At 45.2% G+C, this 27,769-nt stretch overlaps 1 protein-coding gene across 1 annotated transcript; it reads right to left on the minus strand.

Annotated features, from left to right (window-relative positions):
• Positions 1-239: 239 nt before the first annotated feature.
• npffr2a (neuropeptide FF receptor 2a) lies at positions 240-27,769 on the minus strand. The gene is made up of 3 exons (XM_068029043.1): positions 27,439-27,769; positions 10,634-10,733; positions 240-1,098 (listed from the first exon to the last, which is right to left on the minus strand). The coding sequence occupies exons 1-3, from the start codon at positions 27,764-27,766 to the stop codon at positions 240-242; spliced, it is 1,287 nt and encodes a 428-aa protein (XP_067885144.1). The 5' UTR covers positions 27,767-27,769.

The raw sequence follows: 27,769 nt of genomic DNA on the forward strand, positions 1-27,769 counted from the left end.
GATGAATTTCTGCTAATTAATCTCTAATGGTTAATCTTTAAATCAGAAAATTGTAACAAAACTCAAAACCCCAACAACTCAATAGTGAAATAAATTGAAGCATCACTATTTACTTATGCTTAATTCATTGTACACATTTACAAGTGATGCTTTTTTGCCTAGTAGGGCTTACGTGGTTTAAAATGGTGCAAAAAGCATTACATACTCTTAGTCATGATTTTCAACTTAGTACAATCGCTTTAAAGTGAAACTTTATGAACACTGTTGTTTATTCTTTTGTCCAACTTTTCAAGGACAAGGTTTTCACTGCGCTTGTAGGGATTTTTGTCTGCTCGACTTCTGCTACAATCATCTATAGCCTCCGAGTTGGTAGCTAAAGGATCTTGCCCGATTTTGTTCTGTGCTGTTAAAATGACTTTGTTGGACATCCGATGAGAATATGTCTCTCGGTGCTTGACTTCAGAAGAGCACCGCTGAAACTTAAAGGCAGCCTGAAACCCTCGTCGAAAATTCTCGTTGAAATAGCCGTAGATGATGGGGTTGACACTGCTGTTGCAGAAGGCTAACCAGTGGGCAAAGGGATAAATGAACAAATTGATTATTCTCAACTGACTGTGCGACAGCCTTGCGTAGTCAGACAACATCATTAGAGTCCAGAGTGGGAGCCATGATAAGGTAAACAGCAGGGCTACAATGGCCAACATCTTGATCACCCGTTGCTTTTTTTTTGACACAGTATTGCGATTTTCCTGGTGAGACACTTCGCCAACAGGTATGCTGGTTTTAAACAAGGTAATTCCAATCCTTGCATACATAATAACTATGAGCGACAGAGGGGCCAAGTAAATGTTGGAAAATAAGACTGTGGTGTAAATCTTTCTCATTTTCGGAGTTGGCCATGCCTCGTAACATTGATAGTAAGGATACATTTTCTTACTACTTTGGACAATTCTTACATTGTCAGGCAGTTTGGTAACTTGCAGCATGATTGCAGAAGGACACATTATTGAGACAGCAAGAAACCATATGACAGCGATGATAATGGTTGCGGCAGTCATGTTAAGTTTTTGTTTGAAAGGGTAGACGATGCACCTGAACCTGCAAAATAAATAATAAAAAGGATACATTTGTTTAATATTGAAATAATTTCCATGATTTGTATATTTGGGGTATATATTTACATAAGGATAGGACTGGCAAAGCAATACAAATGGCTGAGTCCCCAGAAAGGGTGAGAGACTCTTAAACGGTAATATAGCGCTATGGAATCATTCACAAGGGTACTTACATATGGTCTGTTCACCCAGGCTGATGGGAAAGACTCATATCTTAGGCAACTCTCTTATAAAAAGAAGCGGCAGGCTTTGATGCTGCGCCGCACGTAACATCTTAACGTAGAGATGTTGCTGGAATTCTTACTCTCAGTACTTTACATGGATAGGGTCCATTTTTTTTGAGTAAGTTTCCAGCTCATTATTTAAAAAAAATACTGTGGTAAAAGTGAAATGCATGATCTGATTCCAAAATAAGCAGCCCTGGTAATTTCATGGAATAGTCAGGTCAATGAACTCAATTGAAAAGAAAAATGAAAGTGAAACTTTCCCAAGTTTTAAGAATTCATGGCCCTAGTGTGCAATTTTGATTGCCTGTACTGCATAGCAGGAGTTTGACTGTGGAGGTCATCCAATTGTAATGCATAGATAATCCCACAGGACTCTCCTTATCTCTGTGCCTGAATTCCACACATTTTTTTGTATTCTTGCATTGGATGTGAGTGTCTCTGGCAAAGTCAACATTTATTGTCCATCCCTAATTGCCTTGAGAAGGCCAGCAAATATGTGCACTGTTGTACGGATCTAGCAAGTCAAGCTGAAAGAGCCATAGGGTTTGGGGCCATCGCTGGATTCCCCCAGGTGCAGGGTATCATCGGCTGCATGCATGTGGCCATCAAGGCTCCCACAGACCAGCCAGCGGCTTTCATTAATAGGAAGGGCTTCCACTCGCTCAAAGTGCCTCTGCAAATGGTTCCTTTAGGTGTGCACACAGTTCCGGGGAAGCAGCCATGGAACTACGTACTAAGGCAGTACCAGACCTTTTCCAGCCCCTGCATGCCTTCAAGGATGAATACTGGGTGACAAAGGAAACCCACTGAAGATGTGGCTACTGATATCTGTGAGGAACCCAAGCACTGATGCAGAGGAGAGGTACAATAGGTACAACAGCTGCCACGGGAAACTCGAGTAACTATCGAGTAGGCCACAGGACTGCTGAAGATGCAGTTCAGGTGCTCAGATTAATCCGGTGCTGTCCTTCAGTATGCCCCAGCAAGGGTCGCGTGTATTGTGGTGGTCTGCTGTGTTCTGCACAACCTGTTGCTGCAGAGGGAAGACACATTGAACAATTAGGATATTGTGCAGTGCGATGCCTCCTCTGATGATGACGATGTGGAGGAAGATGCTGATCAGGCATTGGATGTTGAGGAACCCCATGGACTACAGACAAGGCGCAATGAAATATGTGCAAAGGAAGCTTGGGGCATGCTAATACAGGCACATTTCACATGATCCTTACTAACAAATCCATCTAATGCAATAAAGTTTCAACTTTATGCTGCCTTGTTGCCACTTCCTTCATTGCCCTTACCATTTAGCTGCACCCAATAAAACATTAGATGGCTGCATGGGGAATGCATTGACCTCATGCAGTGTGGTCCCTCTCATCACATGCTTTGACAGAGCCAGGGCACTCCTGAATTCCCAGCAACCCACAAGAAATGGAAGCATAACTGTTGTCTTGCCATTTTGCAAATTAATTGGAGAGCAAAAAATAAAAAAAGCAGCATGCTTACCAAAATATTAACCCGTGAACCCCAAGTGCAGATAAGTGGTCTTCTTAAATCTCTCATGTGTACTTCGACATGGTGCTCCCCCTACGCTATCAGCTGAGGTGGAGGCAGACTGATGATCTTCCTGCCAGGTGGCTTTGGATAACCTTGGTGGTCATCTTCAGGCTGCCTGAGGCCTGGAGGGCCCTGGTAAATCGAGGGCCCCCTGTACATGTGCAGCAGTCTCATCTGTCATCAAGGCTAAGTGAGGTGCTGGTATCATTGACAGAGGGGTTGAGGAGCTGCTGTCCACACCAAGAGCACCCTGAGAGGATCCCCCAAAATGCAACAGGCAGCTGCTCCACCTCCCTTTCAAGGTACACATGTATCTCCCGACTCACCTGAGGAGTCTGAGGACCTGGCGGTGTGTCCACGTGCCTCATCTCCCTCTCGCCTGTCCATTGCTGCACAAAGCTGATGGAGATGGTGATGGCATGCAGATCTGCACACATCTCCGGCATTCACCGAGTGGTTTGTTGGATGTGGCTCTCCATAAGGGTCGCCAATCTTTCGATAGAGAAAGTCAAACAGACGCACGTCAGAGACATGGCAGCACTTATGGCCTAGATGGACTCCTCCATCATCCCTGACAGGATAACCTCTGGATGCTCCGCCAGATGTTCCCACACATCACGCTGTAGCTCCAGCATCTGTCGCCTGGCTGATGACTCCAGAGGCTTGTCATGAGCCTGAGGCTCAGCATTGCCCTGGCCTCCCACAGTCCTCCAAGTGTCAGTGGCATCAACTGCCACAGCCTCTGTCAGCTGCTCGGGCACATCTGTGATGTGTTCACCAGGTTGTGACCTGAATCTACTTGCAAACAGATACCCACTGATGCCAAAGTATTTGTGCTGGTGGAAGGTCTGGGGGAATGATGTGATGGTGCACCCTCTGAGGTCTCCTCCTCCTCCTCCTCCTCAGAGGTGGTGCTGTCCCCCAGACACTGGAGCTGTCTGGTCTTGTATCTGATCACCATGAGAGAGAAGATTAATTAGAGAGTAATGTGCATTCCATCATGTCCTTCATGATTGTGCAGCTCCATGTGATCTGTGGCGGACACAACAGCACTATGCCTTGTGTTCACCAGAGACTCTCTTGTGCCCATCCATTCAGCCACTCACTCTCTCATGTCTCCACTACTGCCTCACCAACTGCAATAGAACAGCCCCTATGCTGGCCTCCGAGATCGAGAGCCTTGTCCTCCATCGGGATCAGGATTACAAGGATAGGAATCCCAATGCCAGTCTTGGCCCATTCTTTGGCATTTGGCTAGATTTAATGGGATCCCTGAAAATGGGCAAGGGCGGTGGGGGGGGGGGGGGCTGGAGCCCATAGAATTGCAATGGGAGGCGGGGGCAGAGGGCCTGTAACCTTCCTGTCGCAACACAATTAAGTCAGCAACGGGAGGGGACCTCCCTGTGGGCTTGGGAGGGCCCTCCTCCATGGGCAATCTGTGGCCCATGGAGGGGTCCCAGCAGCAAATAGCCACCTCCCGTAACACCCCGCCTTAAACTCATCGCCCACCCTCCCCCTTCCCCCTTCCCCCCGCCCCCCCCCCGCCCATCACCAGGCCATGCCAGTCTGGCCCGGTGACCCTGCCTCATTTATCTCAAGTTCAAACATGGACGAAAGAGCTGAACTCAAGAGGTGAAGTGAGAGTGACTGCTCTTGACATCAAGGCAGCATTTGACCGAGCAAAACTGAAGTCAATGTGAATCAGGGGGAAAACTCTCTGCTGGTTGGAGTCATACCTAGCGCAAAGAAAGATGGTTGTGGTTGTTGGAGGTCAATTATCTGAGCTCCAGGACATCACTGCAGGAGTTCCTTAGGGTAGTGTCCTAGGCCCAAATATCTTCAGCTGCTTCATCAATGACCTTCCTTCAATCATAAGGTCAGATGTGGGGGTGTCCGCTGATGTTTGCACAATGTTCAGCACCATTCGCGACTCCTCAGATACTGAAGCAGTCCGTGTAGAAATGCAGCAAGACCTGGACAATATCCAGGCTTGGGCTGATAAGTGGCAATTAACATTCGCGCCACACAAGTGCCAGGCAATGACCATCTCCAACAAGAGAGAAGCTAACCATCTACCCTTGACATTCAATGGCATTACCATCGCTGAATCTCCCACTATCAACATCCTTAGGGCAACCATTGACCAGAAACAGAACTGGAGTAGCTATATAAATACCATGGCTACAAGAGCAGGAGGCTAGGAATCCTGCGGTGAGTAGCTCACCTCCTGACTCTCCAAAGCCTGTCCACTATCTACAAGGCACAAGTCAGGAGTGTGCTGGAATACTCTCCACTTGCCTGGATGGGTGCAGCTCCAACAACACTCAAGAAGCTCGACACCATCCAGGACAAAGCAGCCCGCTTGATTGGCACCCCATCTACAAACATTCACTCCCTCCACCACCGACGCACAGTGGCAGCAGTGTGTACCATCTACAAGATGCACTGCAGCAACGCACCAACGCTCCTTAGACAGTGCCTTCCAAACCTGCGAGCTCTACCAACTAAAAGGACAAGAGCAGCAAATGCATGGGAACACCACCACCTGCAAGTTCCCCTCCAAGTCACACACTATCCTGACTTGGAACTATATCGCCGTTCCTTCATTGTCACTGGGTCAAAATCCTGCAACTCCCTTCCTAACAGCTTTGTGGGTGTACCTACCTCCCATGGACAGCAGCGGTTCAAGAAGGCAGCTCACCACCACCTTCTCAAGGGTAATTAAGATGGACAATAAATATTGGCCTAGCCAGCGACGCCCACACCCCATGAATAAATTAAAAAAAAGTGTGGGTCTCCAGTGCTGGGCCTGCTCCCAGGCGTGTTTTTTTTCTTTTCTTTCTTTTTTTTCTGACTGTCAGCACTGTCAGCAGCACCTTGTTGATGCACTCACCACTCAGTTCACAATTAGGTAGTAGCCAACCCCCTTTATTTTGAATAAAAACAAGAAATGCTGGAAATACTCAGTGGTATGCCAGCTTCTGTGGAGAAGCAGAGTTAACGTTTCAGGTCAGTGAACCTTCTTCTGAACTGGCAAATATTAGAAATGTGAAAGGTTATAAGCAAGTAAAGCGGGGGTGGGGCAAGAGATAACAAAGGAGAAGGTGCAGATAGGACAAGGTCACAGAATAGCTGATCAGAAGGTCGTGGAGCAAAGGCAAACAATATGTTAATGGTGTGTTGAAAGACAAAGCATTAGTACAGATAAGGTATTAACGGACTGAAAATTGAACAGCAGCAAGTACAAACATGAAAAAAAACAGTGGGTAAGCAAACTGAACAAATTAAGATGAAATAAAATAAAATAAACACACAAAAAAAATATAAAAAAGAAAACAGAAAAAATAACTAAAAATAAAAGTAAAATGGGGGGCCCGTCATGCTCTGAAATTATTGAACTCAATGTTCAGTCCGGCAGGCTGTAGTGTGCCTAATCGGTAAATGAGATGCTGTTCCTCGAGCTTGTGTTGATGTTCACTGGAAGGGGCATCTCGTCGGTTTCGGCTATTCCTCCACCCTGTCGGTCCGTCCCCAGAGCCAGTCACCCAGCCAGCGAAGGCGCTTTCCTTCGCCGGCAGGGGAGTGCCCTGACTGGAGGCGACCATGTTCCAGATTCTGAATGGATCACGGCAAAAGACAGGCAACTCCCTCAGGGAGGGAGTGACTGGGAGCTGTGACTGGCCGCCCTCCTCAATCGGGAACTCTCAGGCCTGGTGGCACTGCTGATACCACTGAGCTGCTGGCCCTCTGATTGGCTGGCAGCTCTTGGGACAGGGATCCCGGCAGCAGACAATTAAGTGTTTGAGTGCCATACAATCGCGCAGGGGGCTCTGAAAGGCTGAGGTGGGGTTCCCACCGCCATTTCGGCCTGCGCCGGGAGCCTCGCCGACATAACTAAATTCAGCAAATTGTTTGCAGTCTTCTCCTGCAAGCACATAAATGACCATTGTTAGGCGCCCGACAAAGACATGCATATCACCCATGCTGGTGACAGCCTGACTGTCCATGACGGTGCCACAGAAATGCCTCTCACATGAGGCCACACCGAAGCGGCAGTGCAGGAGTCAACCCTGACAGAGCAGGGTCATTCACTGAGATGCTGCCATGCCTATGACTGACAATGCTATGTGTATAAGTTGGGTGAAAAAATTATTTTATATTTCAGGAATGCTGTATATACCAGCAATCAGAGGGTACTGTTAGACAGCTGAAAGCATTGGAATAGACGTAGTGAATAATGAATAATCGTGCAGAAGAATGATAATAGATTAGCATTTGCAATGTTGAACATTGGAAGTACAGCTCTATTATTCTCAAGAGCTTTTCACGGTTCATTGCTAGCCTGCACCTAATTTTAAAACCTTATTATTGAGATAAAAGATACTGTGTAATGCTCCATTTATCTTGCAGAGCTGCCATCAGCAACAGGCCCGCCTACAGCAGTAAGTTGATAAAATATATGACACAGTGCTGCCTTTTTTGAAGCTGCTTTTATATTGTGTTTGCGCCTTGCAAGTGCTGCTGTGCAGGGCAGGTGCCAATGCCCAGATTCACTAAGGCCAGTGGCCAGGAAGGCACATTAAAAAAAGAAAAAACTGGAACCTTTGCGCGATGACACACTGCTTGACATCTTCCATAGGACAGACGCACTACTGGGTCAGTTTCTAGGATATTTTACTGCAGTTGATCCTGCAATGCCAGTTTAAGAGCTTCTGGAACTTTCTCATGCAGGCTGCTATGCGTGACAGCACACATGGGCCGGGCTCACAGGATGATATCATGAATATCATTTACATAAGCTCCCTGCACAATTGGTGCTTTACACATGGTGTGTGATGACTTGAGAAAAAAGCATGGCATTCTTTCGGGTTTATAGCCGCTAATCAAAACTAAAAGGATGCAGTCACTTAACGGGAAACTGATGCATACGGGGATAAAAATGTTGGTGTATTCTGGGCATATCAGAGCATGGGGAACTCCATGCTTAAATTCTTCCAGTCAGGCTCCCAGGCCTGGCATGACCAAAATGCCTCTTATGAAAGTCACAAATGACATGCTAAGTGACTGTGACAAAGGTAAACTATCCTGCCTCGTCCTTCTCGACCTGTCTGCAGCCTTTGACACGGTTGACCATAACATTCTCTTACAACGCCTCTCCACTATTGTCCAGCTGGGTGGGACTGCACTCGCCTGGTTCCATTCTTATCTATCTAATTTTAGCTAGAGAATCACCTGCAATGGCTTCTCTTCCTATTCCCGCACTCTGGGGTCCCCCATGGATCTATTCTTGGCTCCCTCCTAATTCTCATTTACATACTGCACCTTAGCAAGATCATCCGAATACAGAGCATCAGATCCCACATGTACGCTGATTACACCCAGCTCTACTTCAGCACCGTCTCTCTTGACCCCTACACTGTCACTAAATTATCAGTCTGCTTGTCCGACATCCAGTTCTAGATAAGCAGAAATTTTATTCAATGAAACAATGGGAAGACCGAAGCCATTGTTTTTGATTCCCACCACAAACGCCATTCCATAGCCACCAACTCTATCAGTCTCCCTGGCAACTGTCTGAAGCTGAACCAGACTGTTCACAACCATGGTGTTATATTTGACCCCCAGATGAGCTTCTGACCACATATCTGCATCATTACTAAAGCCGCTTATGTCAACGTCTGTAAGATTGCCCAACTTAGCCCCTGCCTCAGCTCATCTGCTGCTGAAGCCCTCAAACATGCCTTTGTTTCTTCTAGGCTTGACTATTCAACTCACACCAAGTCCCGTTCTTCCATCAGCCCTGTACTCGCTGACCTACATTGGCACTCGGGTACGCAACGCCTCAATTTTAAAATTTTCATCCTTGTTTTCAAACCCCTCTTTGATTTCACCTCTCTCTGTCTCTGTAATCTCCTCCAGCCGCACAACCGTCCAAGATATCTGTGCTCCTCTATTTCTGGCCTCTTGACCATCACTGATATTAATCACTCCACCATTGGTGGCCATGACTTCAGCCCCATAGGCCCTAACTTCTGGATACTCTCCCAAAACCTCTCTACTTCTCTTTCCTCCTTTAAGGTACTCCTTAAAAGCTGCCTCTGTGACCAAACTTTTGTCCTCTGTGTGAAACTTTGGGTATAATGCTCTTGTGAAGCGCTTTGAAAATGCTTTATTACATTAAAGGTACTATAGAAATATAGGTTGTTGTTGTTAGGGGAATAAGGGAAGATGTATTCTCTCCTAAAATCATGCCTATTACCACCCTGCTCTTATATTTTCTCCCCGGAGGCACTCACTTGCAGACAAACATCTACAGAACTACATGGCCATGACACACAGTTGCCAACAATGCAAGCTCGGTTTGGAGGCGTGTCTTGGAGCCAGCATCCGAACATTTGCCACTTTTCTGTAGCCTGTTTGTAATGCCTGTGTCAGTCGTGGCTTGACTGGTAGCTCTCGCCTTTGAGTCACAAGGTTATGGGTACAAGTTCTACTCCAGAGACTTGAGTTGTGAACATGAGGTGGAACCACTGATTGGGGCAGGGTGAACAAGTGAGGAGTAAAAAGTGATGGAGGCAAAGGAAGAGCAGAAACCCACTAGCAAGATGGTCAAGTGGCTGCCATCTACAATGTCCTGCACTCTGAGTCACCCTGACACCTGTGTCCTGTCCTGCTGATGGCTCCTTTCCCCAGGAAAAAACAATGGTTCTGTTGGCCCTTGTAAATAAGGCCTCTCTCACTTGCATCTGTGGATCGCTGTTTGACTAACCTGGCAGACATCACTGGTTCTGGCTTGAAAGGATCCAATGACAGAAAACTGATGAACGTGATAGCCATGGGAAGAGCTATCTCTGTGACAGAGCTTGTCTGAACATCAGCCTCAAGGAGATGGCACACTGCTGTAACAGCCTACATTGTGAAGCTGAGACTGTGAAGTGATGTCTCCTCTGAGATGCCCTGGTAGGATGATCTGGGTTTTTAAGTGCAAGTCCTAAGCTAAGGATAAAAGAAAGAGCTTATATTTACATAACATCTTTCACAACATCAGCCCATCCCAAAGCACTTTACAACCCATGAAATACCTTTGCTTGAAATGTAGTCACTGTTGCAATGTAGGAAATGCAACAGTTAATTTGTGCACAAGATCCCACAAACAACAATGACCAGGTAATCTGTTTTGGTAATGTTGGTTGAAGACCATGGGATAGCACTCTGGCACCTGAGTCAGACAATTGTAGGTTTAAGTCCCAATCCAGGGACTTGAGCACAAAATCTAGGCTGACACTCCAGTATGGTACTGAGGAAATGCTGCCTTTCAGATAAGATGTTAAACCGAGGCCCTCAAGGTCCTCTGGGGTGGACATAAAAGATCCATGACACTACTTGAAGAAGAGCAAGGGAGTTGTCCTGGCCAACATTTTATCCTCAGCCAACATTCAAACAGAATAACTGGTCATTATCTCATTGCTGTGTTTACGAGTTTGTTGTGTGCAAATTGCCACACTTCCACGTTATAACAGCAACTACTCTGTATAAGTACTTAATTGGCTGTAAAGCACTTTGGGACATCCTGAGATTGTGAAAATGGTAAATTAATGCAAGTATTTCTTTCTTCCTTAGGTCCCAATCCTACATTGTGTACTCTATTTTCAATGACACCCCAATTCTGATACTGGTGATGGGTCATAGGAGTCAAGTGAGATGTGTGCACTAAATTCTCCATGTTCACCTTACCTGTCCACTGCAATAGCAACTAGAGTAAAAACTGAGGCTGAAACAGAGATTCCTTGAACCAAGCCACTTATCTTGCAAACAAAGCTTCCAAACGGCCAGCCTGTAAAACAGAGTACACCTCATGTCATTCATGCTGTGTTAAAATAGCAGAGATAATTGTTTTGAGATTAATTTTGTTCAGAAATAATAACAGCTGAAAATTTGTTTCCACCCCAAACGTTATGACATATTGGAGACAGACGCTGCACTAGTTTATTAAAATATTGGATTCTAATTTGAGAAGGGTAACTCCTAGATGGTTCAGACCAGTACATGTAAGTGATCCCAGTTAAGGAGCTGCCACCCAGTGTTCCAGATGGGCTTAGGATCCCATCTTGTAGCTGCCATAAACTATGCACCCTACCCCCTGCACCCCATTTAAATGGTTGGTGAGGGAGGGGGGTTGTCTTTCCAAGGGATTAGCAATCGCTGCCAGTTGGGGGCACTCCCGGGGCCTTGGATTGCCTGCAAAGGAAGGACCCACGACCCCGCTTGGAGGATGCCAGGTTCTACCTGGCGGCATCTCCCCATGGCAACAGGCCCCTCCACCTTCAGCAAAATTGTGGTGGAGGCAGAAAGAGGTCCTTAAGTGGCCATTAATTGTCCACTTAAGGGCCTCAATGACCTGGGGTGGGAAGGCCGGCCTCAGCCTTCCCCGCCCCAGACAAAAAAGCAGGGGGCCTGGGCAATGTTGGAAACGGTGTCCCCTGGCATTTTGTTTGCCTCACCCCACCCCCATGCCCACTTCCAAAGGCAGAATAAAATCTTGCCCGCTGTCTCTGTTGCTTGTGATGTGCTCAAGGGTACTTGAAGACATGTAGTGGCTGTTTTAGTCAACTTGGAAAAAGAATTGTTGGAAATTATTATCCAGGAATGCAGAAACCTCGTGTAAGTGCTTGCACTGAGAGAGACTGAGAGACTGGGAGACTGAGTGAGACTGGCAGAGTTTAAAGGAGCAGCGGTGGCGGGGAGGAGCGAGACTGAGTGAGACCGACACAGGGAGCGGAGAGCAGTCGGACCTGTGTGAGAGCATCCAGGCATGCCGGAGTTTTGGAAAAAAGTCAACAGTGACATCACAGGAAAGCTGCAAGGTGATTGGTTGGTGAATAACAGCTGTTAGGAAATAACGCTAAATAGCTCAGTCAGCAACTAAAGAGAAAGGTCTACAGTTCTTTTTTAATATAGCTGGTAGCGTTTTTTTTTAGGGAATCAAGGTTCCTAGTGTAAATAATCTAATTTTTGGGTAATTTAAGGGAGTAAAAATAGAGTGAGAAAAAACAGTGACATCACAGGAAAACCGTAAGTTCATTGATTGGTAATTAACTGCTCATTTGAATGACCTACTCTAAGTTGATTTCAAATTAAAGGAGAACAGGAGAAATATTTTACAGATTAAAAAACTAAAGACAAGACGGAAATTTAAAAAACAAGTTAAAATCTAATTAAATAAAAGAGATGCAGGACCAGGTGATGTGTTGTACTTGCATGTTGTTGGAGCTGGTGGACCCCATTGTGGTTCCTAGTGACCACATCTGTAGCAAGTGTTGGCTGCTTGAGGAACTCCGGCTCAGAGTTGATGAGCTGGAGTCTGAGCTTCAGACACTGCGACACATCAGGGAGGGGTAGTGTTACCTGGATGCTGTGTTTCAGGAGACAGTCACACCCCTTAGATTAATTACCTTGAATTCGGCCAGTGGTCAGGGACAGGAGGGTGTGACTATGAGTGAGGCAAGTAGAGGGATCCAGGAGGTAGTGTTACAGGAGCCTCAGCCCTTGTCCTTGTCCAACAGGTACGAGATTCTTGCTCCCTGTGGGGACGAGAGCAGAGACTGTTGGGAGGATGAGCAAACTGACCATAGCACCATGGTACAGGGGGCCATTCAAGTGGGGGGAGAAAAGAGAAATGTAGTCGTAATTGAGGATAGTATAGTTAGGGGCATAGACACTGTTCTGTGGCCAGGATCGAGAGTCCCGAAGGCTCTGTTACCTACCTGGTGCCAGGGTTCAGGATATCTCATCTGGGCTGCAGAGGAACTTGGCGTAGGAGGGGAAAGATCCAATTGTCGTGGTCCACGTAGGTACCAACGACATAGGTAGAACGCGGATAGAGGTTCTGCTGAGGGAATATGAGCAGTTAGGGGCTAAATTAAAAAGCAGAACCAAAAAGGTAATATTCTCCAGATTACTACCTGAGCCACGAGCTAATTAGCACAGGGTCAATAAGATTAAAGAGGTAAATGCGTGGCTCTAAGATTGGTGTGGGAGGAATGGGTTCGAATTCATGGGACATTGGCACCAATACTGGGGAAGAAGGGAGCTGTTCCGATGGGACGGGCTCCACCTGAATCATGCTGAGACCAGAGTCCTGGCAAATCGCATAACTAGGGCTGTAGATAGGGCTTTAAACTAAATAGTGGGGGTGGGGGGGGAGGGGGGGGGGGTGGTGGGAGGGTTCAGCTGAATGGAAAATTAGGAGGTCAAAGCTAAAGGAGAAGGTAGGAGTGCAGGTTAGTGATGAGGCTGATTGTCACCAGAAAGTAAATGTAGGGACAGAACGTGTGAACGTCATATTGCACCAAGGAATCGTACCAGAGTAGGGAAATTTGATAATAGAACTTAAAGGCTTTGTATCTGAATGCACGAAGCATTCGGAATAAAATTAATGAGGTAACAGCACAAATAGAGATGAATGGGTATGATTTAGTGGTGATTACTGAGACGTGGTTGCATGGAAACCAGGTTTGGGAATTGAATATCCAAGGGTACTCAGTATTTCGGAAGGATAGGCAGGAAGGAAAAGGAGGTGGTGTAGCTTTGTTAGTAAAGGAAGAGATCAGTGCTGTAGTGAGAAATGATATAGGCACTGGAGATCAGGACGTAGAATCAGTCTGGGTAGAAATAAGAAATAGCAAGGGAAAGAAAACCCTGGGTGAGAGTAATCTATAGGTCCCCAAAAAGTAGTTCTGCAGTGCGGCACAGTATAAACCAAGAAATACTGGGGGCTTGTAAGAAAGGTCTGGCACTAATCATGGGTGATTTTAATATGCATATAGACTGGATTAATCATATTGAAAAGGGGAGCCTCGAGGGAGAGTTCATTGAATGTATTAGAGATTGTTTTTTTGGAGAAATATGTTGTGGAACCAATCAGGGAGCAGGCTATTCTAGATTTGGTATTGTGTAATGAGGTGGGATTAATTAACGATCTCATAGTTAAGGATCCTCTAGGGAAGAGTGATCATAGCATGCTAGAATTTCAAATTCAGTTTGAGGGCGAGAAACTGGAGTCCCACACTAGCATTCCGGAGTTAAACAAAGGTAATTACATAGGCTTGAGGACAGATTTGGCCCTAGTGGACTGGGCAGGAAGACTAAAAGTTAGGACAGTTGATGAGCAGTGGCAGATGTTTAAGGAGATATTCCAATCCTCCCAACTAAAATATATTCCAGAGAGGAAGAAAGATTGTAAGAGGGGGGAAAAACATCCCTGGCTAAGCAAGGAAGTTAAGGGTAATATAAAGACAAAAACTAAGGCATGCCATATTGCAAAGGCCTGTGGCAGGCTGGAAGATTGGGAAACTTTGCAAGATCAACAAAGGGTTACTAAAAAAGTAATAAAAAGAGCAAAGGTAAATTATTAAAGAAAACTAGCGCAAAATATAAAAACAGATAGCAAAAGCTTCTATAAGTATATAAAAGGGAAGAGAGTAGCTAAAGTGAATGTTGGCCCTTTGGAGGATGAGACTGGGGAGTTAATGGTGGGGAACACAGAAATGGCAGAGACACTAAATCTGTATTTTGCCTCAGTTTTTATGGTGGATGACATTAGTACCATCCCAAAAGTAACAGGTAATGCAGAGGTTATAGGAAGGGAGGAACTTAGAACAAACATCATCACTGGGGAAAAAGTACTGAGCAAACTATTGGGATTGAAGGCAGACAAGTCCCCAGGGTCTGATGGCCTACTTCCTAGGGTCGTAAAGGAAGTGGCAGTAGAGATAGTGGATCCGTTGGTTATAATATTCCAAAATTCCCTGGATGCGGGAAAGGTTCCAGTGGATTGGAAAAATGCTAATATAATGCCCTTATTCAAAAAAAGAGGGAGGCAGAAAATAGGCAACTATAGACCAGTTAGTTTAACATCTATCGTTGGGAAATTGTTAGAATCCATTACTAAGGAAGTAATAACAGGACATTTAGAAAGTCAAAACGCAATCCATCAGAGTCAGCATGGTCTTATGAAGCGTAAATTGTGTTTGACTAATTTGCTAGAGTTCTTTGAAGATGGATACAAAGAGTAGGGATAAATGGGTCTTTTTCTGAATGGCAGGCAGTGACTCGTGGTGTACCCCAACTATTCACAATATATATTAATGATTTAGACGAGGGAACTAAATGTAATATCTTCAAATTTGCAGATTACACAAAACTGGGTGGGAGGGTGAGTTGTGAGAAGGATGCAGAGAGGCTTCAGGGTGATCTGGACAAGTTGAGTGAGTGGGCTAATGCATGGCAGATGCAGTATAATGTGGATAAATGTGAGGTTATCCACTTTGGTAGCAAAAACAGGAAGGCAAATTATTATCTGAACGGCTATAAACTAAGAGAGGGGAATATGCAGCGAGACCTGGGTGTTCTCGTACACAGGTCGCTGAAGGTAAGCATGCAGGTCCAACAGGCAGTAAAAAAGGCAAATGGTATGTTGGCCTTCATTGCGAGAGGATTCGAGTACAGGAGCAGGGATCTCTTGCTGCAATTACACAGGGCCTTGGTGAGGCCACACCTGGAATATTGTGTGCAGTTTTGATCTCCTTATCTGAGGAAGGATGTTCTTGCTGTAGAGGGAGTACAGCGAAGGTTTACTAGACTGATTCCTGGGATGGCGGGACTGACGTATGAGGAGAGATTGAGTCGGTTAGGGTTATATTCTCTGGAGTTCAGAAGAGTGAGGGGGGATCTCATAGAAACCTATAAAATTCTAACAGGACTTGACAGGGTAGATGCAGGAAGGATGTTCCTGATGATGGGGAAGTCCAGAACCAGGGGTCATAGTCTAAGGATACGGAGTAAACCTTTCAGGACTGAGATGAGGAGAAATTTCTTCACCCAGAGAGTGTGGAATTCGTTACCACAGAAAGCAGTTGAAGCCAAAACATTGTATGTTTTCAAGAAGGAGTTAGATATAGCTCTTGGGTCTAAAGGGATCAAATGGTATAGGGTGAAAGCGGGAACAGGTTACTGAGTTGGCTGATCAGCCATGATCATAATGAATGGTGGAGCAGGCTCAAAGGGCCAAATGGCCGACCCCTGCTCCTATTTTCTATGTTCTATGTAACAAGTAAAGTGGATAATGGGGATCCTGTAGATGTAGTATATCTGGACTTCCAGAAAGCATTTGATAAGGTGCCGCACAAAAGGTTAATACACAAGGTAAGATCACATGGGGTTAGGGGCAATTTATTAGCTTGGATAGAGGATTGGCTAACCAACAGAAAACAGAGAATTGGGATAAATGGTTCCTTTTCTGGTTGGCAAGATGTAACTAGTGGGGCGCCACAAGGTTAGGTCCTCGGCTCCAACTATTTACAATTTATATTAATGACATAGATGCAGGGATAAAAGGTACCATAGCCAAATTTGCAGATGACACTAAAATAGATGGGATAGTAAGTTGCAATAAAAAAATAAAAACATTTACAAATGGATATGGATAGGTTAGGTGAATGGGCCAAAATTTGGCAGATGGAGTTTAACGTGGATAAATATGAGGTTATCCATTTTGGTCAGAAGAATAGAAAGGCAAATTATTATCTAAATGGAGAGAAACTTCAGAGTGCTTCCGTGCAGAGGGATCTGGGTGTCCTTGTGCATGAATCGCAGAAAACTAGTGTGCAGATGCAGCAGGTAATAAGGAAGGCAGACGGAATTTTGGCATTTAATGCTACAGGAATAGAGTATAAAAGTAAGGAAGTGTTGCTGCAACTGTACAAGGCATTAATGAGACCACACCTGGAGTATTGCATTTAGTTTTGGTCCCCTTACTTCAGAAGGGATGTTGTTGCATTGGAGGCAGTTCAGAGGAGGTTCACTAGATTGATTCCAGACATGAGGGGTTTGTCTTATGAAGAGGGATTGAGCAGTTCAGGCCTTTACTCCCTAGAGTTTAGAAGAGTGAGAGGAGATCTAATTGAGGTATAGAAGATGATTAACGGGATTGACTAATGATGAGCAAGATGAAGAACCTCACTTAGTGTTATATATTGTTTTACTTTATGAAAGTGCTAGGAACTAATTAGCTAGGAACTCCTTGCTATGTGTAAGTGTTCCAGTGGGGCCACATTCATGGGTGCAATCAAGGGTCATGTGATATGTAACACAAAACCAGTTTCACCAGTCCTGCAGCAGGCAGCATGGTGGCTGAACAAATAAATGAAAAGCTCAAGCCTTTCCAAGTTTAAAGTGTGATTATTTCCAACATCTGGGAACCAGGAAACAACAAAAAGACGTAACATGGTGGCAGCGAGTGTCTGTGAGTAAATCTAGAACATTTTAAAATAATTAGATTGGGAAAATTGACCCAAATTAGTGCGAGAGAGACAGAAAGAAAAACTGAGTGACTCGTGTGAAAACGAAAAACAAAATGTCAGCAGGGACAGGAATGAATGCACAGCGACAGCCCATAATGAATTGGGAAGCTGATGATGTCGTAGAGGCATTTGAGAAGTTTAAACAAAAGTGCAGATTGACATTCAGTAGTTTCCAAAAAGGCACTAATGAAGAGGAAAGGGTCTGCCATATCCTTCTGTGGGCTGGAGATAAAGGATTAAATTTGTTTAACAGATGGGGAGCTGAGTGAAGAGGACAGCAGAAACCCAGACAAAATTTTTGAAAGATTCAGCACCCATCTCCAGCCAAAATCAAATCATTGGATATGCCGATATGAATTTCAAGGCCTCAGACAGGAACTGGATGAGCCGATTGGCAATTTTGTAACAAGATTGAAAAATGCAGCCAGAAAATGTAAATATAAGGACACAGATGAAAGGCTGATTGATAGATCAGCTCATTTGGGGTTCCGCACATCCTGAAGTACAGAAAGCTCTAATCAGAAAGGACAAGTTCATAATATCGCAGGCTGTAGACACTGCCAAAGCACATGAAGCCACGAGCAGACAGATGAAGACACTGACTACCCAAACGGCTAGCCTTCAGTTAAGCCAAGAGAAAGGAAGCAGGGTTGATGCAGTGAAACAATAACAAAAGGATATAAACCAGACAGAGAGAAAGACATGCAGCAGCTGTGGACGACCACATGAATTGACAGACTGAAAGAAATGTCCTGCATATGGATCAATCTGCAGAGCTTGCGGAAAGACCAATCACTGGGAAAAGATGTGCAGAAGAAGGCGAGAAGGTGGTAGATGAGTCACCAGAGCCAGAGTAACAGGGCGAATGAGTAGTGAAAGAAACCAAAACATCCATACCCTGAGAAGATGATAGACATAGGAAGCATACAATTGCATGAAATGTCTGGATGTGACAGTTCCTAGAGAAAAGAAATTCACACAATGATTCAGGTCAGAAGAGGGTGAGAAACAAGCCCACAACGATAAATCTGAAGGTGAAGAGTGATACTGGAGCGCAGAGTAACATCATCCCACTCAGACTATACCAGAGGATCTTTCCTGAAAATTTGGAAGAAAATGGTTATCCAAGGAAAGGTGCTCTAAAACCAAACAACGTCATGCTACCAGCATACGGGGGAACTGAGATTCGACAGCGAGGAGCAACCCAAATCAGAGGGACACACAAAGGAAAAGATGTTAACTGTATATTCTATGTCACTGAAACAGATGGTCCTGCTATCCTGGGGTTGAGCAGTTGTGAAGAGCTGCAGATTATTTCAGTAAACCATGAGGTGAAGGAGGTGACACTGAGGGTTGAAGATAGTACACCCATTGAAAGGTGCCCTCCGATCAGAAGCAAAGAAGATCTGGTACACATGTACCCAGAGTGTTTTGATGAGATGGTTGGATGCTTTGAAGATTTTGAATATCACATCACTATTGACCCAGCGATGAAACCAGTGATGCCTCCCCCATGTAAAGTACCAGTAGAACCAAAAAGAAAGCTTGAAAGAGAGCTCCAAGAAATGGAAGAAAAGGATGTGATCGCCAGAGTCACAGAGTCTACAGATTGGGTAAATTCCATCGTGATGCCTAGATCCTAAAGAGCTTAACCAAGCAACAAAGAGGGATCACTACCGTATTCCCACACTGGAAGAAATCACACTAGCACTGGCAGGGGCAAAAGTTTTCAGCAAGCTTGATGCCAGAAATGGCTACTGTAATGTGAAGCTAGATGCAGAATCTTCACTGTTGACAACAATCAAAACACCTTTTGGATGGTACAAATTCCTGCATCTACCTTTTGGGCTCAAAGTGAGCCAGGATTTGTTCCAACAGAAAGTAGACGAGACATACAGGAGATGCAAAGGAGCAGTCGGCATAGCAGATGATATCCAGATATATGTGTAGATGGAAAAGATCATGACAACCATCTACATGAAGCCATGGAGAGAACATGGGCGGCACAGTGGCGCAGTGGTTAGCACCGCAGCCTCACAGCTCCAGCGACCCGGGTTCAATTCTGGGTACTGCCTGTGTGGAGTTTGCAAGTTCTCCCTGTGTCTGCGTGGGTTTCCTCCGGGTGCTCCGGTTTCCTCCCACATGCCAAAGACTTGCTGGTTGATAGGTAATTTGGCCATTATAAATTGCCCCTAGTATAGGTAGGTGGTAGGGAAATATAGGGACAGGTAGGGATGTGGTAGGAATATGGAATTAGTGTAGGATTAGTATAAATGGGTGGTTGATGGTCGGCACAGACTCGGTGGGCCGAAGGGCCTGTTTCAGTGCTGTATCTCTAAGTCTAAGTCAGTAAGTCAACCAGGAAAGCTGGGATTAAGCTAAACGTAGACAAATGTATTGTGAAAGTGACAGAATGCCAGTTCTTCAGAATGGTGTACACACCTGATGGAGTCAAGCCGAGTTCTGAAAGAATCTCAGCCACCTCTGGGATGGAAGCCCCAAGAGATGGGAGACAGTTGAAAAGTTTCCTTGGTTTGATACAATACATGAGCTCCTTTATTCTGCACATGTTGGAACACACAGCAAACCTGCGGGAGCTGACAAAAGAAGATGTAGAGTACCAGTGATCAGAGTCACATGACAGGAGTTTTAACAAATTCAAAAAGGTAGTATGCAAGGAGACCAGTCTGTCACACTATGACAGAAAGAAACCTATCACTCTGCAAGTAGATGCTTCCACAAAAGGACTGGAAGCAGCCCTGGTACAAGAGAGAAAGCCAATAGCATTTGCATCCAAAGCTCTAACATCAGCTGAGACAAGATATGCCAACATAGAGAGAGAGCTTTTGGCAGTCGTTTATGGATGTGAGAAGTTCCACACATATCTCTATGGGAGAAAGTTCATAGTGGAGAGTGATTATCGTCCACTGAAGCAGACCTACAAGAAACATCTATGTAAAGCAACAGCAAGACTTCAGAGGTTACGCTTAAGGCTTCAGAGTTATGGGTTCACTCTGAAATATAAGCCAGGAAGAGAAATGGTGCTGGCAGACACCTTAGCTCGGTTGTCACCACAGGAGAAACACGAGATAGAAGATCTAGGTATAAAGATTCATCACCTAATGCATGTAACACCACCGAAACTGAGTCAAATTATAGATGTGACCAGCAAAGACGAGGAGTTACAGATGTTCTCTCAGCAAGTGATCCAGGGATGACCTGATAAGATACAGCAAACACAACCAGCAATACGGCAGTACTGGTCTATCAGAGATGACATCTCACCAGAAGATGGTGTTCTACTGGCCAGATCCAGAATAATCATACCCAAAACAATGCAAGAAGAACTTCTCCAAAAGATACATAAAGGCCACATGGGAATGGAGAAGTGTAAGCTCAGAGACAAATCAGCTGTGTACTGGATAGGCATATACAAAGTTATCAAAAATATGGTGTCCACATGCAATGTATGCCAGAAGTACAGAAACACACAGCAAACACATAGCTACTGAAGTACCACCCAGACCATGGCATACTGTAGGAGTTGATTTATTCACACATAATCAAGAATGGTATCTCATAGTCGCAGACTACTACTCAAAGTTCCCTTTTATCCAGAGGGTGAAAGACTAGAGAGCCACAACAATCATCTCAGCAGTATGAGTTCTGTTCGCTGAGTAAGGGATTCCTGAGAGATTAATATGTGACAATGGCACCCAATTTACATCCAGAGAATTTAAGGAATTCGCTGACCAGTATGGGTTCAACACCATCACCTCACCACCACACTACACATGGGGACACAGATTTATAGAAAGACACATCCAGATGGTCAAAAGAACACTTGTGAAATGCCAAGAGGCAAAGGAAGACCCAAATCTGGCCTTATTGTCACTCTGATCCACACTTCTCAAGGCTGACATGAAATCACCTGCAGAGCTGTTGAATGCAAGAAAATATAAGACGAGCAAAATACATCCTGGAAGTGAGACAACAACTCACTGAAACACAGGTAAGAGGAGAGCAACACTTCAACAAGTATGCTAAATCCCTACCCGAGCTGTTGAAAGGACAAACTGTACATGTACAGGATCCAATCACGAAAACCTGGAGCCCAGCAAAAGTTGTTGGTGAAGCTGAGACCCCAAGGGCATATATCATCGAGACCAAAACTGGTAACTAAATGAGGAGGAACAGAATCTATATTCGACCTACACCTGAGTTGGAACAACAGAAAAGACCATCAACAACACTGGAAACATCACTATCCAGTGAGACATTAACAACATCATCAGCAAGTGACACAACATCGCCTGTACAGTGTGCCAACTCACCACTGAGAGCAACGAATGCTAAATGTACAAGATGGAGGCACAACATCTTACCACCCAAGCAATATTGTGAATAATATTTTTTAGAAAAGAATACATGCTATAAAAGACTCTAAAAAGGGGTTCAGGTTATTTCCAAAAGTCGGTTGATAATCTTCTTTAATTATATTGACAGTTATATTGATATAGGGGCATTATGTTTTAAAGAAAGAGAGATGTTATATATTGCTATACTATCTGTAAAGTGCTAGGAACTAATTAGCTAGGAGCTAGTTGTTATGTGTTAGTGTTCCATTGGGGCCACATTCACGGCTGCACGAGAGAGTCATGTGATATGTAACACAAAACCATTTTCACCAGTCCTCCAGCAGGCAGCATTGTGGCTGAACAAATAAATGAAAAGCTCAAATCTTTCCAAGTTTAAAGTGTGATTATTTCCAATATCTGGGAACCAGAAAACAATAAGAAGACATAACAAGACAGAAAAAGGCATGAAACCGGACAGATCACCCGACATCGACCTAGGCACCGGAAATGACAACGGCAAACCCAGCCCTGTCGACCCTGCAAAGTCCTCTTTACTAACATCTGGGGGCTTGTGCAAAGTTGGGAGAGCTGTCCCACAGACTAGTCAAGCAACAGCCTGACATAGTCATACTCATGGAATCATACTTTACAGACGATGTCCCAGACACTGCCATCACTGTCCCTGGGTATGTCCTGTCCCACCGGCAGGACAGACCCACCAGAGGTGGTGGCACGATGGTATACAGTAGGGAGGGAGTTGCCCTGGGCATCCTCAATATCGACTCTGGACCCCATGAAGTCTCATGGCATCAGGTCAAACATGGGTAAGGTAACCTCCTACTGATTACCACCTACCGCCCTCCCTCAGCTGATGACTCAGTACTCCTCCATGTTGAACACCACTTGGAGGAAGCACTGAGGGTGGCAAGGGCACAAAATGTACTCTGGGTGGGGGACTTCAATGTCCATCACCAAGAGTGGCTCAGTAGCACCACTACTGACCAAGCTGGCCGAGTCCTAAAGGACATAGCTGCTAGACTGGGTCTGCGGCAGGTGGTGGGGGAACCAACAAGAGGGAAATATATACTTGACCTCGTCCTCACCAATCTGCCTGCGCAGATGCTTCTGTCCATGACTGTATTGGTAGGAGTGACCACCACACAATCGTTGTGGAGCCGAAGTCCCGCCTTCACATTGAGGATACTGTCCATTGTGTTGTGTGGCACTATCACCGTGCCAAATGGGGGGATAGATTTCAAACAGATCTAGCAATGCAAAACTGGGCATCCATGAGGCGCTGTGGGCCATCAGCAGCAGCAGAATTGTACTCAACCACAATCTGTAACCTCATGGCCCGGCATATCCCCCACTCTACCATTACCATCAAGCCAGGAGACCAACCCTGGTTCAATGAAGAGTGCAGGAGGGCATGCCAGGAGCAGCAACAGGCATACCTCAAAATGAAGTGTCAACCTGGTGAAGCTACAACCCAGGACTACTTGCATGCCAAACTGCGTAAGCAGCATGCAATAGACAGAGCTAAGCGATCCCATAACCAACGGATCAGATCTAAGCTCTGCAGTCCTACCACATCCAGCCGTGTATGGTGGTGGACAATTAAACAACTAACTGGAGGAGGTGGCTCCACAAATATCCCCATCTTCAATGATGGGGGAGCCCAGCACATTCGTGCGAAAGATAAGGCTGAAGCATTTGCAACAATGGCGGCACAGTGGCGCAGTGGTTAGCACCGCAGCCACACAGCTCCAGCGTCCCGGGTTCAATTCCGGGTACTGCCTGTGTGGAGTTTGCAAGTTCTCCCTGTGTCTGCGTGGGTTTCCTCCGGGTGCTCCGGTTTCCTCCCACAAGCCAAAGACTTGCAGGTTGATAGGTAAATTGGCCATTAGCAATTGCCCCTAGTATAGGTAGGTGGTAGGGAATATAGGGACAGGTGGGGATATGTGGTAGGAATGTGGGATTAGTATAGATGGGTGGTTGATGGTCGGCACAGACTCGGTGGGCCGAAGGGCCTGTTTCAGTGCTGTATCTCTAAACTAAAACTAAACTAAACAATCTTCAGCCAGAAGTGCCGTGTTGATGATCCATCTCGGCCTCCTCCCAAAGTCCCCAGCATCACAGATGCCAGACTTCAGCCAATTCGATTCACTCCGCGTGATATCAAGAAACGACTGAAGGCACTGGATACTGCAAAAGCTATGGGCCCTGACAATATTCCGGCAATAGTACTGAAGACCTGTGCTCCAGAACTTGCCGCGCCCCTAGCCAAGCTGTTCCAGTACAGCTACAACACTGGCATCTACCGTGCAATGTGGAAAATTGCCCAGGTATGTCCTGTACACAAACAGCAGGACAAGTCCAACCCGGCCAATTACCGCCCCATCAGCCTACTCTCAATCATCAGTAAAGTGATGGAAGGTGTCATCAACAGTGCCATCAAGCCGCACTTGCTTAGCAATAACCTGCTCAGTGACGCTCAGTTTGGGTTCCACCAGGGCCACTCAGCTCCTGACCTCATTACCGGCCTTGGTTCAAACATGGACAAAAGAGCTGAACTCAAGAGGTGAGGTGAGAGTGACTGCCCTTGACATCAAGGCAGCATTTGACCGAGTATGGCATCAAGGAGCCCTAGCAAAACTGAGGTCAATCGGAATCAGGGGGAAAACCCTCCGCTGGCTGGAGTCATACTGAGCACAAAAGAAGATGGTTGTGGTTGTTGGAGATCAATCATCTGAGCTCCAGGACATCACTGCAGGAGTTCCTCAGGGTAGTGTTCTAGGCCCAACCATCTTCAGCTGCTTCATCAATGACCTTCCTTCAATCATAAGGTCAGAAGTGGGGATGTTTGCTGATGATTGCACAAGGTTCAGCACCATTCATGACTCCTCAGATACTGAAGCAGTCCGTGTAGAAATGCAGCAAGACCTGGACAATATCCAGGCTTGGGCTGAGAAGTCGCAAGTAACATTCGCGCCACACCAGTGCCAGGCAATGACCATCTCCCAACAAGAGAGAACCTAACCATCTCCATTTGACATTCAATGGCATTACCATCGCTGAATCCCCCAATATTAACATCCTAGGGGCTACCATTGACCAGAAACTGAACTGGAGTAGCCATATAAATACCATGGCTACAAGAGCAGGTCAGAGGCTAGGAATCCTGAGGTGGGTAACTCACCTCCTGACTGTCAAAAGCCTGTCCACCATCTACAAGGCTCAAGTCAGGAGTGTGATGGAATACTCTCCACTTGCCTGGATGGGTGCAGCTCCAACAACACTCAAGAAGCTCAACACCATCCAGGACAAAGCAGCCCACTTGATTGGCACCCCATCTACAAACATTCACTCCCTCCACCACCTCGCACAGTGACACCAGTGTGTACCATCTACAAGATGCACTGCAGCAATGCACCAAGGCTCCTTCGACAGCACCTTCCAAACCCGCGACCTCTACCAACTAGAAGGACAAGGGCAGCAAATACATGGAAACACCACCACCTGCAAGTTCCCCTCCAAGTCACACACTATCCTGACTTGGAACTATATCGCCGTTCCTTCACTGTCGCTGGGTCAAAATCCTGGAACTCCCTTCCTAACAGCACTGTGGCTATACTTACCCCAAATGGACTGCAGCGGTTCAAGAAGGCAGCTCACCACCACTTTCTCAAGGGCAATTAGGGATGGGCAATAAATGCTGGCCTGGCCAGTGACGCCAACAACCCATGAATGAATAAAAAAACCACTTCGTGACAAAACCTTCTAATCTGTGTGACTGTCGTGCTCACATTGCTGAGCTCCTGTTGCATCAGTGTTGGTTCTGGCAAACTCTCTCCTATAGTGGTAAGATTTTTTTTCAGAAGTCCGACTGTTCTGTTAGCATTATAATTCCTTAAACTGGGGGTTGGCGGGAATGTGGAGTTGAGGTAAGAATCAGATCAGCCACGACCTTATTGAATGGCGGAGCATGCTCGAGGGGCCGAGTGGCCTGCTCCTAATTTGTATGTTTGTACGTATGTTCGTATGCATGTCTGCTGTCAATATGATAAAAAAGAGACCTTAGAAGACAGAAATTTTCCCTTCAGCTCCCAATATTCAGAATAATATGGTACTATTCACAATAACCAGGTCACTACCATATTGATTTCCACTCTGCAGCTTTCCTGGAGACAGGAGAAATTCCTTGCCACACTCTTTCCCAATTTGCAGCAGCTGCTAAGTTACTTAGAATAAGGAAAGGGTGGCTTGTTAAACAACATGGTGAAACCACATTTTCAATTGGTCAGCATTTATATTACTCTCAGTCAGTTATGTCTGCATCAGTTCTCTGGTTTTAAAAATGTGCACTCATGCAGTGCAGAATTAACTCTTGCCCCAGAGTCAGAAATTGTGGGTGCAAATCCCTGCTGCAGAGACTAGAGCACATAATCTAGGCTGGCACTAAGGAAGCGATGCACTGTTGGAGATCTTTCTGGTAACATGTTAAACCGAGATCCTGTCTCCCCTCTTGGATGAATGTTAAAGATCCCACAGCATGATTCAAAGAAGAGAAGGGGAACTATCTCTGGATCAGATCGTTATCAAATTGCTGTTTGTGGGACCTTGCTGCGTATAAATTGGCTTCTGTGTTTCCCTACATTACAAAAGTTACTATACTTCAAAAGTACTTCATTGATTGCAAAGCGATTTGTGCCGTCCTGAGAATTGAAAGGTGCTATATTAATGCACGTCTTTCTTTTTTTAACTGCATTATCATCAGACCAGAAAATTGCTGTACACAATAGAATTATTGCTGAAATTTGTTCAGAAAACTTGCTAATTTTACTAGTTCTGTCCTCACTGTAAATTTTGTTCCAGTTGGTACTGAGTTTAGCTCTGGAGTAATCAGGGTTTTGAAGCAGCAAATTAAAGAGTAGGGACTAATTGAGATCACCGTACCATTATCTCTGGGATTTAAGTTTGCATCCTTCCCAGAATGAGGCACTGAAGTCTTCCCTTCTCCAACAGCTGTGGGTTATAACTGCAATGAATTTGGACAGTCATAACTCTACAATGTGGTGTTAAAAATGAAAGTTTTGGTTCGCTTACACAGACTACTGGTGTGGAAAATAAAAATTCACTCTGAATGCAAATAAAGCCTATTGCAATAGGGATTGAGATGCATTTGGATAGATCTTGATTCTGGGTGTTAGTAAAGCAGGTGATAGTTCTACACCGCTCCTATTTGTCTTCAATGGAAATAAAAATCTGGAGAGATGTAAAATGGGCTGCCGACTTTTGACCATTGACCATTTTATACTATTGCCCAAAGCCAAAATCTATGTCAATGTAGAGGCAAGACACAGGAAATCGTACCATACATTACAATATTAAAAAGTTATCTACAACCTCTGAGTTTTCTTCCAAAGCTGGAATGTAGATGCTATGTCTGAGTAATACTGGAGAGGACAGTTCTGACTTATAACACATGACTGAGATGTGGAGAAATTTCTTCACCCAGAGAGTGGTGAGCCTGTGAAATTCGCTACCACAGAAAGCAGTTGAGGCCAAAACATTGAATGTTTTCAAAAAGGAGTTAGATATAGCTCTTGGGTCTAAAGGGATCAAAGGGTATGGGGCGAAAGCCGAAACAGGCTACTGAGTTGGATGATTAACTATGATCATAATGAATGGCGGACCAAGCTCGAAGGGCCAAATGGCCTACTCCTGCTCCTATTTTCTATGTTTCTGTGTACCCTTTCTGCTTTGGAATTCTCAAAATGATGCTTGCAGTAAGTGTATTGAAAAAATTAACTGCACTTACCTGTCAGGATATTGTCCACAAGAGTTGTAGGCATACAGAATATCCCAACAAGGAGGTCACTAATGGCAAGGTTAAGGATGAAGAGGTTGGTGACTGTCCGCATGTGTCGATTCCTCACCACAATAAAACAAACCAATCCATTACCGAGCATGCAGAGTAGGAAGATTAGAAGGTACGAGATTATGAAGACTGTGGCAATAGGAGACTTGTGTTGGTAAAACGGAAGATACGTAATGTTGCTCAGAAGGTGAAAATATGAAGTTGATCCATTTGAAAAGAATGAGTGGTAGTCTTGGGCTGAGATATTTTGATCCAATTCTTCGTTCATTGT

This window comes from Heterodontus francisci, chromosome 4 (assembly GCF_036365525.1).
Source record: "Heterodontus francisci isolate sHetFra1 chromosome 4, sHetFra1.hap1, whole genome shotgun sequence".
Taxonomy (NCBI): Eukaryota; Metazoa; Chordata; class Chondrichthyes; order Heterodontiformes; family Heterodontidae; genus Heterodontus; species Heterodontus francisci.